Source organism: Papilio machaon, chromosome 25 (assembly GCF_912999745.1).
Source record: "Papilio machaon chromosome 25, ilPapMach1.1, whole genome shotgun sequence".
Taxonomy (NCBI): Eukaryota; Metazoa; Arthropoda; class Insecta; order Lepidoptera; family Papilionidae; genus Papilio; species Papilio machaon.
The window spans coordinates 3,051,365-3,065,695 of NC_060010.1; the positions used below are offsets into that span (position 1 = coordinate 3,051,365).

A 14,331-nucleotide genomic window follows, 5' to 3' on the forward strand; every position below is an offset into this window, starting at 1 on the left:
AAAACTTCTCTATGGTTTCTGTCATTCTATCTGTGATCTGTGTCCATTTGTCTTTGATTTTTGGTTTTTGTCTTGTTTACAAAAATCAAAACTTGTTTTATAATTTGATACAATTTTAAGTCTTAAGTTAGTTAAGATTAAATCCTAACTATGGCAGAGAATTTAGAATATTACCGGACACAAATAGTTGCAGCTAGAACCGAGATAAAAAACTTGAGGTAACAAAACAACAGATAATTACATTTTAAGTTCTTAGGCTTATTTTATTTAACAATATGTTATCTGATATTTCCAGGCAACGGCTGAGTGCGCTGAAACACGAACATATTACAGAAATCAAGAATATCAAAGAAACTCTAAGTGGGTTTCGATGCACTAAATGTGCTGCAACAGGTTTTGTTATCTCTCTATTATTTTATGTTAATTTCTACTAAAAATTCAAAACCAAGTCAACAAAAACTACACCACAACCATATTTGATGCTTCAATTATTGAACAAACTAAAAATTATTATTTTTTACTCAGAAACCATAATAATCAAAATGTACAACCCTAAATATATTTATGGAAGTGCAAAGTTCCCTCTTTAATTAAATCTGTTTTTTTTTCAGCTACAACAATAGTCAACAATCACAGTGAAGGACAACCATCAACATCAGACTGCACCGATATCATCTCATTCACTCCTATTGGCTATATTGAAACACCGTTTGAAAATAAGCGTGGTGTACCAAGACAGCCATCAGTATTGTCCAGTGCAAAAGGTGTGATTAACATTGATACAAAAGTTTTTACCAATCCAGAGCATGCTATCAGTGGTTTGGAGGAATTTTCTCATATATGGTAAGATGTCTTTTATAATTTTTCTTGCAATCATTTAAGTAGGTTTCCCATTGTAAATTATTAGTTACATTAGATTCATTGTCACTTAAAATTCAGAACGGTTCTCACTTAACTTTGTTTTTTAACTTGTGTAACATATAGAACATATTCACAATAGAGGGCGTTGATACTAACACACGGATGGTGTTTTTGCTCAAAATTATCGACTGTAGATGGCGCTCAAAACCATTTGTGAATTTACTGAGTCACAGTATTGAGAAGATTTCAAAGCTGTAGACCCGCTTGGGCCGACATGTTGAACTCATACTTACCTGGCGTAGGGGTTACCGTGATCAAGAAGGCGGTTCCCCCAGGGCGAGGCCCCTCCATTGCACTGCGGTTGGGTTGACCCCTGCGATTATCCCTAATGCGGATAACTCGGACGCGTAATTTTTGGTAGTGGGGACTGCGTACGCGCCGTCCCCCCAAATAATTAAGATGATACTGCTCAGACATTACTAAGGTCAAAAGTTATTTGTATTAAATTTCTAAATCCTAATTTTAAGAATATTTCCTATCTAGTTCTTATCTTATTTATGCATGAATATTGCATAATTAATATCCTAATATTGATACTTTGAATTATTGAAATTAAATCCAAACAAATATTTTAATCATAACTAGTTATATAATATAATTGCACAACACCCTATATTGTATAGTAATTTTCAATTTTCCAGGATAATATTCCATTTCCATGAGACAGGCAGTACAAACATCCCAGCTAAGGTTGCTCCGCCCCGTCTTGGCGGCGAGAGGCGTGGAGTGCTGTCGACGAGGTCTCCGCATCGGCCTTGTCCTATCGGCTTATCTCTTGTCAAAATATCTAATATTGAAGGTAATTTTTATGCCATATAGCAAAAATATATATTTTGTTTCCTTCCATATCGCTTTTAATGTATAAACACTTAGATCAAGCATGGCTCAGGTACTTTTCACTATTAAAAAACAATATGTATAGACCAAAAGGGTATCTAGCTGCTCGATACCAGCTAGGCATAAACTAAATTATTATTAGCTCACTAGGTCCCCCCTGTCATTGCTAAATAAGCGTCACAAATTTCTTTTCGTACTGTAGATGTCATGAAATGTTTCTTTTTATGCCGTTTTCTATGCTCATTTAGGTTTTACATACTTTCTGACAGAAGTAACCATAATAGTAGCGCCTTTCTTCGGGCCAGATATCCTTGTTGATTATAGTAAAGAAGCACTAGCATAAAATATATCATATCAATTAATTATTGTAGTAAAATAAAAAATAAATATGCACTAATTATTAGTGATGCAACGGAAGTGTCTTACCGGAACCAGAAACGGAAACAGATGTCAAAAATAAATTTTAGCAGAAACGGAAACGGAAACGGAAACGGAAACGGATGCGGAAACAGAAGTATAAAAAATAATAATAAAAAACATATTTACAAAAATATTTGTTTCGGTAAAAACAGTTTGTATTCGTTTTAAATTTATTAAGGCATTGGATATCGGTGTCCTTTAGCCTTCAATGTATGTATTTTTACTGCGCTGCAATAAGTTAAAATACGCGTTTTTTTTAAATTTATTTTCAGGAAACAAAATTACACTATTTACAAATTAAAGTTCGCCAAACCACTTGTGTTGACAAACGACAAATATATTTCTAACTATATAATGATGATATATTACATGGTTATCACTTATTCAAAAGCACATTTAATAACTCGTAAGTATGTGAAATAGTCACATTTTGCCAGTTGTCAAATTTTATATGGACAACAACTACACAGTTTACTCCAGCAAGAGAAACTGATTGTTTCAAACAGCAGCAGAAAATATTACGCGCTTAAATTCACAAAATAGTACGTAAACAAACAAATGCGACAAGTGCCGAAAGGCCGCGCACGGACTGCCCGTCTCGCGCCGCGCATTTGGATCTCTCAGCCGTCGTAAAGTTCCGTTTTATCTCCGTTATAAAAGTTGCGGAAACAGAAGCAGAAACGGATGTTGAAAAGCACGCGGAACTTCCGCACTTGCGGAAACGGAAACAGACATCCGTTGCATCACTACTAATTATAGTGTTGCCGAAACCATAGTCCTAACTACGTCTACTATAAAAAAATTTAGTTTCTTGAAATTTTTCATGTAACAAGTGTTTTTTAGTAATGTTTTACTTTACTTTACTTTTAATGCAACATTTTTCTTCTTGGTTTTAATAAAGTTACCTTATAACCAATTAAAAAAAATTTTTTTTAATTAAATTCCAGGTAACAAAATACACTTTGAAGGTATTGATATGGTGAATGGGACTCCAGTGCTTGATATCAAACCATACATACCTCAGTACGATTCTCCCACTCATCAGATACAACCCAACACTCCAATAACAGAGCGACCAGCGACAGAGGGTGTTAGTGATGCAGTTGATAATATAACTACAATACAAGCTGTTGAAGATAACTTTGATCATATGAGGTAAGTTGACATCACTTTGTTGATGTTTGCCTTATATTGTATACTAGCTTTTACCCGCGATTCCGTCCGCGCGGAATAAAAAGTAGAAAACGGGGTAAAAATTATCCTATGTCCGTTTCCTGGTTCGAAGCTACCTGCCCACCAATTTTCAGTCAAATCGATTCAGCCGTTCTTGAGTTATAAATAGTGTAACTAACACGACTTTCTTTTATATATATAGATTTTTGAATAGGTTTTGAATTAAAGACTGTGTACAATTTTTATTAGAACTACAATTTTATTTAGATAATTGTTATAGTATAAAAATTATTATAAATTTATATATTTCGTTTTTACATACGTTTTATTTTTAATATACAAATATATCTTTGTGATTAAATGTTTTTTTTTTATACTAAAACATCAAAAAATAATAATTTAATGTAAAACAACAAAATATAAAAATAATACATTAACATTAAAAATCTCATATACAGCTTGCATGTTTAATCAGTAATTCTTTTTAGTCCTAGACAAGATATATAGATTTAAGACATGTTAATTAACTGGTCACTAATACTTGTACATAGTAGTTTATTTTTACCAAGTCTTAGTTGAGAATCTGTATAAATATGGCAACATAGATTATATTCTAACTATAAGTTAGTTTTAAAACTAAAATATTATTGCTGCAAGTTTATTTACTTTCTTTTTCCAGTTTAAATTCACGTCTAACTAATCCACTCGGTATAGATGCAGAAAGTACTGAACATTCTCCTTACGATGATGAATTGTCTCAGGACAGCAATCTAATAGCAACAATGTCGCCATCCCCGGATTCACAATCAAGTGATATGTTAGACGGAAACTTCCAGAGATCACCGCTGAGAAGACCAGATGAAAGAGGTGCTCCGGACGGTCAAGAAAGATTTACACCACCTCAATATGGTGTAAGGGTTGCTTCTTGGATTTCTAACCCGACATCACAGACATATGAAGTCAAGTTCACTGATGATGCACTGGATAGACTTAATGAATTGATTGGCGATCGAGCACGGTCTTTTAAGAGGAATATTGAATGCCTTCTGTCAGAAGACCCGAGGTCTCTCTATGTAAGGAGTAGGTATCCTGATCATGAATATAGTTGTGTATTAGAAGATTTATCTATTAGTTGTATATTTGATTCATCATCAACTACATGTACTATAATAGCAGTGAGAAGTGCTGATGAATTGCAACAGACTTAATTGTTTGTTTGTATGTTTGTGTGCGTTTTATTATTTATTGACTTGATCAAGTGTAATTAAATATTTTAATTTATAAATGTCTTTTCTTTATTGTTGTTTTAAAACGAATCTAAGGAATTTAAAGATAAAAAAAAGACTATAAATTTCAATCTATAAAATAATATTTTCTTGTACATTGAATCTCGGAAAGAACATAATTATGTGCATTATTTTTTAATTTGAAATTTTCAATGTTTATTTTCATTAAATCTTTTTATAGAATCTTATTTGTTTACCAGATCCAAAACCTCCAACACTATCTAGTATAATCAGTTCGAAATGTCTTAGTTTGATTCCTTGTAAGTCTACAGTTTTGACGGATGAGTTATGTTCCAATATTATGGGTTTCGTTAACGAACTCCAATTTTTACCATCAATCGAATATCTGTACTGGATCTTTAAAAACGTTCCGTTTCCCGCATCATCTCGAGGTGTGTATTCAAATTTTTCTAAATGATATACATTTCCTAAATCAAAGGTTAATTTCAAATTACACTTCTGTATAGGTTTGTGCCAATGTGTGTGCCATAATGATGTCAAAGCACCATCAGTTAAATTGCATATTTCTTGACAAGGCTGACAAGGAATGTTACATTTTACTTTAACACCTTTAATAACGTTTTTATATGGATCATCTAACGTTTTCACTTTAATAGAATCACTCCATTCTGATACGCCATACTCGTTTACGACACGAATTCTGAATAAATATTCTGTTTTATACTTTAAATCTTGGAATGTAAATTTTGTTCGTTTTATGCTGCTATAAATAATTCCATCTTTTTCAATTTCATAATATACTTTATCAATTTCCGACCATTGCAGTGTTATATTAGTGGATGTTACTTCGCCCGCTACTTCGAAATTATTTGGTGTTGCCAAATCATTATTCACGTTTAAATTTTTACCCAACACTTTAGTAATATTGGCATAATCTTTTACTTTTATTTGTATGTGATGGGACGTTATATCTAAGTCTCCAATTTTTATTAACAAAACTGCTTGTGGTATGTTATTAAATTGAGCTAAATAAGGATTAATTTCGAAATCATTTTTAAAGAAAAATGCGTTTACGGATTTTTCGAATTCGTCAAAGCTTGGTGCTTTTGTTATTAGTAGGGGCTGTCCATTGATTGCTGCTTTTACATGTTCAACGTCTTGTGAAGCCATTATCTGAAGTAATGTCGTTCTTTCTTTCATCATACTCTTATAATTACCTTTTGTCTTTTCTATACTTATGAGGAGATCTCCTTGTTCGTTTGACGCCGGTCCATTGACAATAATTTCAGTTGTAGCAAACTGGTCCTTCAAATAATCACTTGATATACCATCATCTTCGTAAACATTAAACTTTGAATCATTATTTGGATATACTGTGAAAATTCTAATACTTCTGTCTATTTCATTAGGGTTATTATTAGGCTTTGTCATAGGTATTATAGCTCCGTCTTTTATAAAAACAGGAATTTTCCATAGAGGTATATCTAAATTGTTAATGATTTTACCGCCTTGTATTTTTTCACCAGTAAAGAAATCTATCCAAACTTGATTTTTATCAGGTAGGTAAACACCATCGCGATTGAAACCCTCTTCATAAATCGGGGCTACTAGTATATTAGGTCCCCACATAAACTGATATTGACATTCTTTGGTGTAAGCAAGGCTTTCATTTGGGTATTCCAGGAACATAGCTCTTATCATTGGTAGACCTCTAATCGATTCGTGGCCTATCGTATAGTTGTAAGGTAGAAACATCGATTTTAGTTTTAAATATGCTCTGTTTATACTGATAGCTTCATCGTCGAAGCTAAATGGTGTCTTTGGAATACGTCCCCATCCGTCCATGTTCAGTTGCAACGGTGTAAAAGTCTTCCACTGATAGTCGCGGATATTCACCTCTCTCTCTTTTCCACCATATATCCCATCCATATCTGAACCAATAAGAGGTTGACCCGATAGTCCAGATCCGATATAAGTCGGTATATGGAAGCGTATGTATTCCCACTGACCGCCTGTTTGATCACCGCTCCAAATACCAGAGTAGCGTTGTGTACCAGCCCATCCATCTACCATTATAATCATCGGTCTTACGTTGGTTTTCGAAATAAATATCTTTGTAACATCGTCAACTGCATTCAAACCGAAGGAGTAGCCATATCCGATCCAAGCGACGTCGCATTTCAATGCAACCACTTTCGCCACACTCAGTTCCTTACCCAAATCCCTTTCCCCTTTTTTGGGATGTAAAGGATCTGCAGGATGTAAGTTAGATTCAGTCCACAGAGCCACTTCAACACCTTTTTCTCTAGCATAATCTGCAAACTCCTTTAAATTTTCAATATCACCGTCTAACGAATTTGTTTGTCCGTACCCTGATCCGTAACCATCATTTGGTATAAACCAACCTAAAGGCATATCATGTCTTCTATAACGATCAATCATTGCGCGTGCTGAAAATTGATAATTGTCCTTTTCTCCGTTCAATGATTCCAGTATGCCTTTTTTGTCTCCCATTTCATTCGGTTTATAACTTTTATAGTAATTACCATCTTCGAATAATATTGCGCCGGGCGTTTCTGGTGTTGTTTTTACCCAATAATCTCTATTGAAAGCGTTCAAATGCGCTTCATAAAATGCATATTCGGGCATAAAGATCGGTTGACCTGTTAATTCGTAATAATCACCAAGTATATCACGCGGTTCGGAGTTTATAAAGTAAAATGCATCGAAATGATCAGTTTTGTGGGTAGTTGTTACAAAATCGAGAGATTCGGATCCGAAATCATAGACACCGGGTTGCCAAGTATGTCTTAGTACGCCATATCCATATGATGACCAGTAAAATGGACAAGGAGAAGTAACTCCTCCATCTACCCAGTTATTTGTATTAACTATGTGGATAATATTTCCTTTGTGTGTAAATCGTCCATTTTGCATGCCACCTCCGAAAAAGTACTCGTCCTTCTTTTGATATAGTGTCTGTACTGTTATATCGTCATCATAAGACAAAGGACTAGATTCCTCTATCGCCACTTTGTTTGTTCTTTTATCGTACACGCTCATTATTCCATTTATCTTATCAAATTGTATTTGAACTTTATTTAATTCGATTTCATAATATTTATCAACGTCTTTCATAGAGGATTTCTTAAATGAATCTTCATCGTAATCGGCAATGTTTTTAATTGTAATTTTTGCATTATCATCAGGATTGTTTGGTATTGGATAGTCAAAAAATTCTCCATTAGGTGACATGTAATATCTGAAAACATGACTATTTATAACGTATACTTTAGCTGTTTCGCCCGTTTTGTATTTGATCAGATAATCTTCCTCTCTTTTTGTAATATTTTCGATACCGCCGATGATTTTCATATTTATTTTAAATCAATATCGAGATAGAATGAATGCTCGAACAATAATCTGAAACAAATAAACTGTGTAAATTAAGCGAGTTAGAAAAATTCTCTATTTTAATAAGTTTCAAGTTTTACCTGTATTCATTGTAATACAAGGTTTTAAACATGAATACACTTTAAAACTGCAGCTGTTAACACCATGACAAATCAGACAAAGATACGGCCTTAGTTCCATAAGTGAACACTTGTGTTTATCTCTTTGACTTATTCGTGTTAATGACCACAACTATATTACAAAGAAACATATTTGGCTCGAGTGATATTGTCGCAAAGTAATTACCATATTTTCATACACTTAGTAGGTTTTAGAAAATAATTTAATATACCACTTACTCCATAGCCAATCATTTTTTTTTAATATTGGAATAATACATCTTAATTATTTTCCATAGCTGTTAAGTTTTTAATTCGACAAAGGCACTAATGATTGTTGCAGATCACGTGCCTATATTTACATATATTTTTTTTATTTGAATGCACCGAAAATAAAGGTAGTTCAGGGCCGGTTTTAGCATTTCGGGCGCCGAGATTTTTGCCGCGTCCCTTTTTTTTAATGTCGGGGGAAATCTTCTAAGGATAGGCTATCTTAGGGAAGACCGTAGGCGCAAGAGTCGGATATTAGGTCCTTACATATGAAATTGGCGTTTTGTATGGGAGGAACAAAAAGTCGAATATTTTTTAATATAATATATTTAATTAATCAAAGTATGAACCATTATTTTCTATGCACTTTTGCCATCTCATAGGTAGTTCATTGATCCCTTTACTAAAAAAACCAGTCGGACGGGAATCAATAAAATCTTTGAAGGCGATTTGGACTGCCCCATCGGAGTTGAATTTTTTCCCTTGCAAGAAGTTATCCAAATTTCGAAAAAAATGGTAATCTGTTGGAGCAAGGTCCGGGGAGTACGGAGGATATCTTAGACTTTCCAATTGAAGCTCTTCTAATTTAGTAGCCGTCTGTTGCGCAGTGTGTGGTCTAGCGTTGTCGTGAAGCAGCAGTGGCGTGGAGCGATTGACCAGCCTAGGTTGTTTAGCCGCTAGCGTTTCCATCATGGTTTGCAATTGCTGATAACAGACATCAGCCGTAATAGTCTGGCCAGATTTGAGAAAACTGCAATGAACAATACCGGCACTAGTCCACCAAACGCTTACAAGTAACTTTTTTGGGGTTAATTTTCGCTTGGGGCAGGATTTGGCTGGCTGGCCAGGATCCAACCATTGCGCTGAGCGCTTCCGATTATCGTAAAGAACCCATTTTTCATCACAGGTAATGATTCGGTTTAAAATACCTTCATTATTGTGCCGGTTTAGTAATGTAACGCAACAGTCGACGCGCGTTTGCCGGTTTGCTTCAGTCAATTCGTGAGGTACCCACCTTTCAAGCTTTTTAATCTTCCCAATTTGCTTCAAGTGAATTAAAACAGTTTTATCACTAACATCGCAGCCTGCAGCTAACTCGGACGTGGTTTGCGATGGATCCGCTCCCACAATAGCCTTCAACTCTTCATTATCAACTTGAGTCTCAGGCCGTCCACGGGGCTTGTTCTGCAGATCGAAATTTCCAGAACGAAAACGTTGGAACCAAAAACGAACTGTGTTTTCTTTTGCAACACGACCGCCATACACATCATTCACCCTTCGAGTCGTTTCCGCAGCACTAGTGCCACGGCGGAACTCGTACTCGTAAATAATGCGATATTTTAAGTTTTCCATTTTGTAAAATGAGTGACGCAAATAGACAAAAACAGAAGAAAAAAAACAAATGAATGACGGTCATCGAACCACAAATACATGAGTCTATAGCTGTACAAATTTGAATTTGGAATTCCTTACCAAAGAGGAGAAATTCGTGATTAAAGTGGCCAGTACGAAAAACGCCAATTTCATATGTAAGGACCTAATATAAAGAGATTCCTGTGGTGCTTCATATGCCCGGCTCCCTGGGCTATCACCCTACCCTAACGCCGCTACTGAGATACATACTATATTAGTAATATTACAATAAACGTGTTTAAAAGAATAATACTTTTAAGATTTATTCGTGACTTGTTTTTGTAAAAAATATTCATAATTCTTATATTTAATTAAGTCGCAAAGGTCTATGAAAAGGGGCGTAATTTTATCATAACTTAATCCCAACTTAGTTATTAGTCATAATTCATAATTTAAAGTATATATTAGTCGAATAATCGAAATCTGTTTGTTATATTTATTTGGAATGTAATTTACAAAACTATATTTTGTTTACAATACGTAAATATCAGAATATAAATAAACAAAGTACATACCAATTCCACTCTCTTAGCCTTGCTGTCTGTCACTGATTTGATTTTATGCTGTTGTACGACAACTAGGCATGTAACGGTAAATCCTATAGAGTAAAGCCAGTACAATCGCGACCCGATAACAGAGATCATAATCGAGCAAACAATAATATAATGCGAGTCACTAGCGTACATTAATTTGCATATAAAAAATTGCTGATCAAAATAATATTTTTGTTAGGATCGACAAAGTTTAAAATACATGTAAGAAAAGTTCTTTTTCCCGCGCAAACAAAGTCAAAATTGCGCGGCAATCGATCAAGTTTTTTAGTGTTGTTCCACAAATCGTCGTCGACAAGTCGTTATACAACTTAAGTATTTTTTCTTGAAGTATAAAATAGGTACCTACTTTATTTCATATATAGAATTTCACAAAGAAATAGCTTTATCATATTTTAATAAAATATGAATAATAATTTTGATTTTGTTTTTTAAAGATGATCTTTTTAAAAATTAAAAAAAATAAACCTGTCATGACTTACTTTTCAATTTGATGGTGGTGAATGTTGAATTTAAATTGTACTATTCAATACAAGCCTTCCCAGAGTCACCGTACATGTGATAAACGCAGCTGTAATTAACATGGAAAAAATATGAAACAGTAACTAATATATCCACACTGTAATCGGGGTCTCATTTTAAAACAATTAAGATTACAAATTATTTTGTGGTTCCTTTGTAATATGGTTTGAACTAAAATATCAGTTATCTGGCTCACACCTAAAGCGTCGTTTTAAATACTATTGAATTGTTTTTTTTATTATTTATGTTCTATTTTTTTGTTGATAAATTAAGGACTGCCTGGCAAACTGATTTGCATTTTTGTAGTCTATGGAATTGTTTCATGATCTGTCGTTTTTGTTGGAGTTTCTTTCAATTTTGATTACTCACTTCGCCTTTTCGCGTTTTATTAAGAATTATTTAAAAGTAAAACAAATTTAAAACACAGTAAGTTATTTCATCTGCTAAACTTAAAGGTTACTACTTGTTTGTTTAGTAAAAAAATTGCAAAACACCTTGGTTAACCTGACCCTACTACCGGCAACGACTAAATTGTTGTTTTTTGTAGATGTTCCTGACTCGTTCGGAATATGACCGTGGTGTCAACACATTCAGTCCTGAAGGTAGACTTTTCCAAGTGGAATATGCTATTGAAGCGATCAAACTTGGCTCCACGGCGATTGGAATTTGTACATCCGAAGGCGTAGTGTTGGCTGTCGAAAAAAGAATTACTTCGCCGCTTATGGAACCAACTACCATAGAAAAGATCGTAGAAGTAGATCGTCATATCGCGTGCGCTGTATCTGGATTGATGGCGGATTCGAGGTAATATTTAATATACACAAAAAAAACTTCAATATTAACTCCTAAAACACACTCGTCATCTTTATATCCTCAGTATATGTAGTATAAATATACACTAAGGAACCGCATACATGTAACCTTGAAGGGTAGTTGAGATGACAACATTAATGTTATCTCTATTCCCTACATCTCTTGTTTATTACACACTTATATATTATTACATGTTAGTGGAATAATATCATTTACTGCTCTTTGTTATGTTAATATAAACTCATAAGTATAGTAAACATTAAGTATACAAAATTTCCTGTTTTCTAGGACCCTTGTTGAGCGTGCCCGTGTAGAATGTCAGAACCACTGGTTTGTGTACAATGAGCGCATGAGCGTGGAGTCTTGTGCTCAGGCCGTGTCCAACCTGGCTATACAGTTTGGTGACAGTGATGATGATAGTGGTACCGCTATGTCGAGACCATTTGGTGTTGCTGTTATGTTTGCAGGTATGTTAAAATTTATAAGAAATTATCTGTTGTCCATAAAATTGCCATGTGAATTAAAAGATAAATGAGTAGCTTATGCATTATTTAAAGTATAATATATCTCAGTTCCAAATTTCAGTCCAGATCCAGTCTGCCATTTTGGTTATATGTGGTAATAAACATCTATACATGCATCCAAACTTTTATATTTATAATATTAGTAAAATGGGTGTATGATTCATCTAGCGAGTTTATTTTAATACAAACAGAGTTAGAACATGTTGATTTATGTTACAAAAATACAAAGAAGTATAATTTAGTTGTTATTACAAATATTTTGATATTCAACAAACCCTGTGTAAAATTTTGACATGCAACATTTTTAAGCCATTGTTAGTCTTGATTTAGAACAATAACTACTTTAATATTATAGGAAATTCATGTTTAATTTTTTTCCTAAGGTATTGATGAGAAAGGACCTCAGTTGTTCCACATGGACCCCAGTGGTACATTTGTGCAGTATGATGCAAAAGCTATAGGCTCTGGAAGTGAAGGGGCACAGCAGAGCTTAAAGGTATTTAAACTATTATACCTCACATTTAACCTTTGCCGAAATTAAGTAAACAGTGGAACATCAAATTGTTTGAAAACAGAAAATTGTGAGATATAGGGAAGTGATATTTAAAAAGGGTAGCTAATTTTATATAGTTTTATAAGAAAAGTTTTACCTGAAATATTTTTTGAGTTTTAGAAAAAGTTTTATTATGTAGTTTGTCTGTGGTAATAAAAATTATTCAGGTTTGGATTCTCTATTTAGAGAGTTATTGTCTAGTCCTTAAGGACAACCTCCATAAGCGAGAAACTCTGGTTAGAGTGAAACCTCTTTAAGCGAGAAAAATATTGGAGTGCCTTGGACTCTAGCTTAGCCAGATTCAACTGTAATTAAATTAAAAAAAAATAACAAGAGTACATATATTGTGCTCTGTCATGGAGGAAGAAGAAACGGCATTGCACGTTATACAACACTGCTCGGCAGTGTCCAACTACAGGGTCAGATACCTTGGTCCGCCGAGGTCGCCGCCAGAGATCACCAGCAACATTAACGGACTGCTCGGGTACTTTGGCGAGCTGGGCTGGCTGGTGTAACCTACAGCCTGCCTTCACGCAAAATACGCGCTTGTCGTGGAGTTGCGGAAAACTGAGCCCCTAAATACTACTACTACTACATATATTGTGCTTACAAATAAAATTTTAATTCCAGGAAGTATATCATAAATCAATGACCTTAAAAGAGGCCATCAAGTCTGCATTGACTATATTGAAGCAGGTTATGGAGGAGAAGTTGTCAGAGAACAATGTGGAAGTGGTGACGATGACGCCCGGAGCAATGTTCCACATGTTCACTCGGGAACAGCTGTCTGAGGTCATTAAAGATATCCCTTGAGTTTATAGACCTTAAGGTATGGTTGGATTGTTTAACTGTGTGTTTTGATTGCAGTGAAACATGTTTCTGTTTCACACTTGTGTCAATACAAGTATAATTGCAATCAAAATGCACTGTCATTTTTATATACAACAAAGTGTAATATTTTTAAATTATCTCCAGCAAGTTATTTTGCTTGATGTATATAAAATAATCCAATCATGCTCAAGTTTACTTAATAAAATGTATTTAGGTAATATTTGAAGTAAATTGTATTTCAGTTTGTATAACTTGTATTAATGTATTAAATAAAATAAAAAATAATAGAAAATATATATGTAGAGTAATTCATTAACACATTTTAGTTTTTTTCTTTAATGTATTTATTATATATTTTATTTCTTGTATATATTTTTATTTCATGTATTAGTGATACAATTTTTTTCAAATACTACTTATGGTGCGGTTTTTTTTCAAGAATCTTACAGTAAGTATTCAAAGTTTAATAAAAAATATTCATAAAGATTGTATTTTTCTTTAAAACTGACGTTTTCTTCAAATATTTTATATGAAGATTTTGCTGAAGAAACTTAGACCACATCATCACTTCATAAGGTTGGATTGTGGTCAAGCGCAAGCTAAAATTCAATATAAAAATAAACAAAAATTTCATCCGAATGTTCAAAGTAATTTTATATAAATCTAAGGTAGGTATTTATATCCTTATAACATAAAAAAAATCATTGTATATTTTTATAGTAGTTGTAGTTTAGATCTTTTTTT

General features: G+C 33.7%; 3 protein-coding genes and 1 non-coding gene across 5 annotated transcripts; 3 read left to right on the plus strand and 1 right to left on the minus strand.

Annotated features, from left to right (window-relative positions):
* Positions 1-47: 47 nt before the first annotated feature.
* Positions 48-4,605, plus strand: LOC106711003 (tRNA (adenine(37)-N6)-methyltransferase). The gene is made up of 6 exons (XM_045684258.1): positions 48-218; positions 296-393; positions 612-843; positions 1,563-1,720; positions 3,126-3,333; positions 4,031-4,605. Exons 1-6 carry the CDS (start codon positions 151-153, stop codon positions 4,557-4,559), a joined length of 1,293 nt encoding a protein of 430 aa, XP_045540214.1. The 5' UTR covers positions 48-150; the 3' UTR covers positions 4,560-4,605.
* LOC123722448 lies at positions 1,147-1,308 on the plus strand. Its single transcript, XR_006756497.1, has one exon. It is a non-coding gene; the product is annotated as a U1 spliceosomal RNA (small nuclear RNA).
* Positions 4,606-4,762: 157 nt separating the features above from the next.
* Positions 4,763-10,384, minus strand: LOC106711011 (alpha-glucosidase 2). Its single transcript, XM_014503222.2, has 2 exons — positions 10,309-10,384; positions 4,763-8,021 (listed from the first exon to the last, which is right to left on the minus strand). Exon 2 carries the CDS (start codon positions 7,971-7,973, stop codon positions 4,803-4,805), a length of 3,171 nt encoding a protein of 1,056 aa, XP_014358708.2. The 5' UTR covers positions 7,974-8,021; positions 10,309-10,384; the 3' UTR covers positions 4,763-4,802.
* An 807-nt stretch (positions 10,385-11,191) lies between these two features.
* On the plus strand, positions 11,192-13,754 carry LOC106711002 (proteasome subunit alpha type-5). Of its 2 annotated transcripts, none has more exons than XM_014503214.2 (5): positions 11,192-11,292; positions 11,414-11,670; positions 11,968-12,146; positions 12,587-12,699; positions 13,387-13,754. In XM_014503214.2, exons 2-5 carry the CDS (start codon positions 11,414-11,416, stop codon positions 13,567-13,569), a joined length of 732 nt encoding a protein of 243 aa, XP_014358700.1. In that variant the 5' UTR covers positions 11,192-11,292; the 3' UTR covers positions 13,570-13,754. The 2 variants fall into 2 exon arrangements, with proteins under 2 accessions (XP_014358700.1, XP_045540212.1); XM_045684256.1 differs by having other exon boundaries at positions 11,197-11,321.
* The last annotated feature ends 577 nt before the right edge of the window (positions 13,755-14,331 follow it).

Coding starts and splice junctions, on each gene's coding strand:
- LOC106711003 (XM_045684258.1), top strand. CDS start 151: ATGGCAGAGAATTTAGAATATTACCGGACACAAATAGTTGCAGCTAGA. Junction 394..611: donor CACTAAATGTGCTGCAACAG/GTTTTGTTATCT, acceptor TTTTTTTTTCAG/CTACAACAATAGTCAACAAT. Junction 844..1,562: donor GAGGAATTTTCTCATATATG/GTAAGATGTCTT, acceptor TCAATTTTCCAG/GATAATATTCCATTTCCATG.
- LOC106711002 (XM_014503214.2), top strand. CDS start 11,414: ATGTTCCTGACTCGTTCGGAATATGACCGTGGTGTCAACACATTCAGT. Junction 12,147..12,586: donor TGTTGCTGTTATGTTTGCAG/GTATGTTAAAAT, acceptor TTTTTTCCTAAG/GTATTGATGAGAAAGGACCT. Junction 12,700..13,386: donor GGGCACAGCAGAGCTTAAAG/GTATTTAAACTA, acceptor TTTTAATTCCAG/GAAGTATATCATAAATCAAT.
- LOC106711011 (XM_014503222.2), bottom strand. CDS start 7,973: ATGAAAATCATCGGCGGTATCGAAAATATTACAAAAAGAGAGGAAGAT.